The 1,310-nt window shown below is 40.9% G+C and overlaps 1 protein-coding gene and 1 long non-coding RNA gene across 5 annotated transcripts in view; one reads left to right on the forward strand and one right to left on the reverse strand.

The window, feature by feature from the left end:
- The window catches only part of LOC116698333 (uncharacterized), a 16,779-nt gene that overhangs the window by 12,790 nt on the left and 2,679 nt on the right, over positions 1–1,310 (reverse strand). The gene's annotated exons all lie outside the window — the stretch shown is intronic.
- LOC116698329 (signal transducer and activator of transcription 1-alpha/beta) overlaps positions 1–1,310 on the forward strand; it is a 13,138-nt gene that overhangs the window by 2,063 nt on the left and 9,765 nt on the right. For all 4 annotated transcript variants that reach the window (XM_032530223.1, XM_032530220.1, XM_032530221.1 and 1 more), the window contains exons 3-4: positions 688–829; positions 964–1,059. In XM_032530223.1, the coding sequence (XP_032386114.1) occupies positions 688–829; positions 964–1,059 (238 nt within the window). The remainder of the gene's footprint in view (positions 1–687; positions 830–963; positions 1,060–1,310) is intronic.

The raw sequence follows: 1,310 nt of genomic DNA on the forward strand, positions 1-1,310 counted from the left end.
CTGATTTAACAGCTGATTGGTTCAGAACTCAACATTATGATTTGTATAAACCTTTTATTGATTTTGAATCGGAGGGATTTTAATACCCATTTGTCTGATTTAAAGGCTTATTCTGTACAGAACACACATTGTGTGGCAGATAGTTCTGTTTGGATCACGGATCATCTCCAGTCTGTTAATTAACATCAACAATCGATCACATGTAGAGAATCATGACAGCTACTCAGTCTTAATAACACAATTGGAGACGTGTGTACAAGCTGACATATGGGTCTGATTACACGTTATTAAATCAGGATCAGACCAGTGTTTCTGTGACTTCCTGTTCAGATTGAATACCAATGGAAACTGTCCAACTTTACCACAGGTCTTTGTTTCCCCCCCCCCTCGCCTACTGCTGCTGCCTGCTCTCGCCCACTTTACAGGCGAATAAATTCTCGTCTAAACTCTGAGCAGAAGTCTAGTCCTCCACAACTTAAAACACCTGTGTGAGTGTTCAGAGGCTTTAACGGGGTAGTTCATCTTTCATTCTGTATGGCCCAAATGTGCACTTTTAATTGGCTGATTTATCATTAAATGAGTTTGAGGTAGTAGTTGGGTAGATCCAACAGTGTTTACTGTTCATCAATGTGTTTCCTCATCCAGCAGATAGACAACCCCTAACTGAATGTATGTTTTCTGTGTTAGGGATGCGGCGGCTGTGGATGTAAATAAAGCCAGCGCTTGTTTACATGTGCTCCTGGTGTATCTGGAAGAAGAGTGGAGTCGTTCTGTCCAGGCGAACATTTTAGACGGACCTAATTTTCAACTGATGAAAGACTACTTGCTGGTAGGGCAGACATGTGGTTATGGGATCTGACATTTAACAATTTATTTAGATTTACCTATTTATGTTCTCAAAGCAGAATAATTAACCTTATTGCATTGGTGTGTATTTGATTCTATATATTTATTTTTACTTAGAAACACTTTAAAGATGAGCCTCTGAACTTGGCCGTAACCCTCTCTGAATGCTTAAAGGAGGAAAAGAAAATCCTGACCTCAGCCTCTGAATCCCAGGTAAGATGGCCGATAACATCAGTCCGGTCTGCAGAAAGGCTGTAAACATCAAACCCAGGAACTAGTCATGTGCCACAAGATTGTTCAAACCTGTCTTTTGTTTGATTTTACTACTTTATTCCCGCCCTGAAGGGACACGTCTTAAGTCTCGTTTGGCTCAGAGGATGAGCTTCATGTTTTGCAGAGCACCTCGATAATGTTACTTAGCGTCACTGTGTCCTCGTTCGGACACTTATTGGCTAACGTTCTAT

Source organism: Etheostoma spectabile, chromosome 11 (genome assembly GCF_008692095.1).
Source record: "Etheostoma spectabile isolate EspeVRDwgs_2016 chromosome 11, UIUC_Espe_1.0, whole genome shotgun sequence".
Taxonomy (NCBI): domain Eukaryota; kingdom Metazoa; phylum Chordata; class Actinopteri; order Perciformes; family Percidae; genus Etheostoma; species Etheostoma spectabile.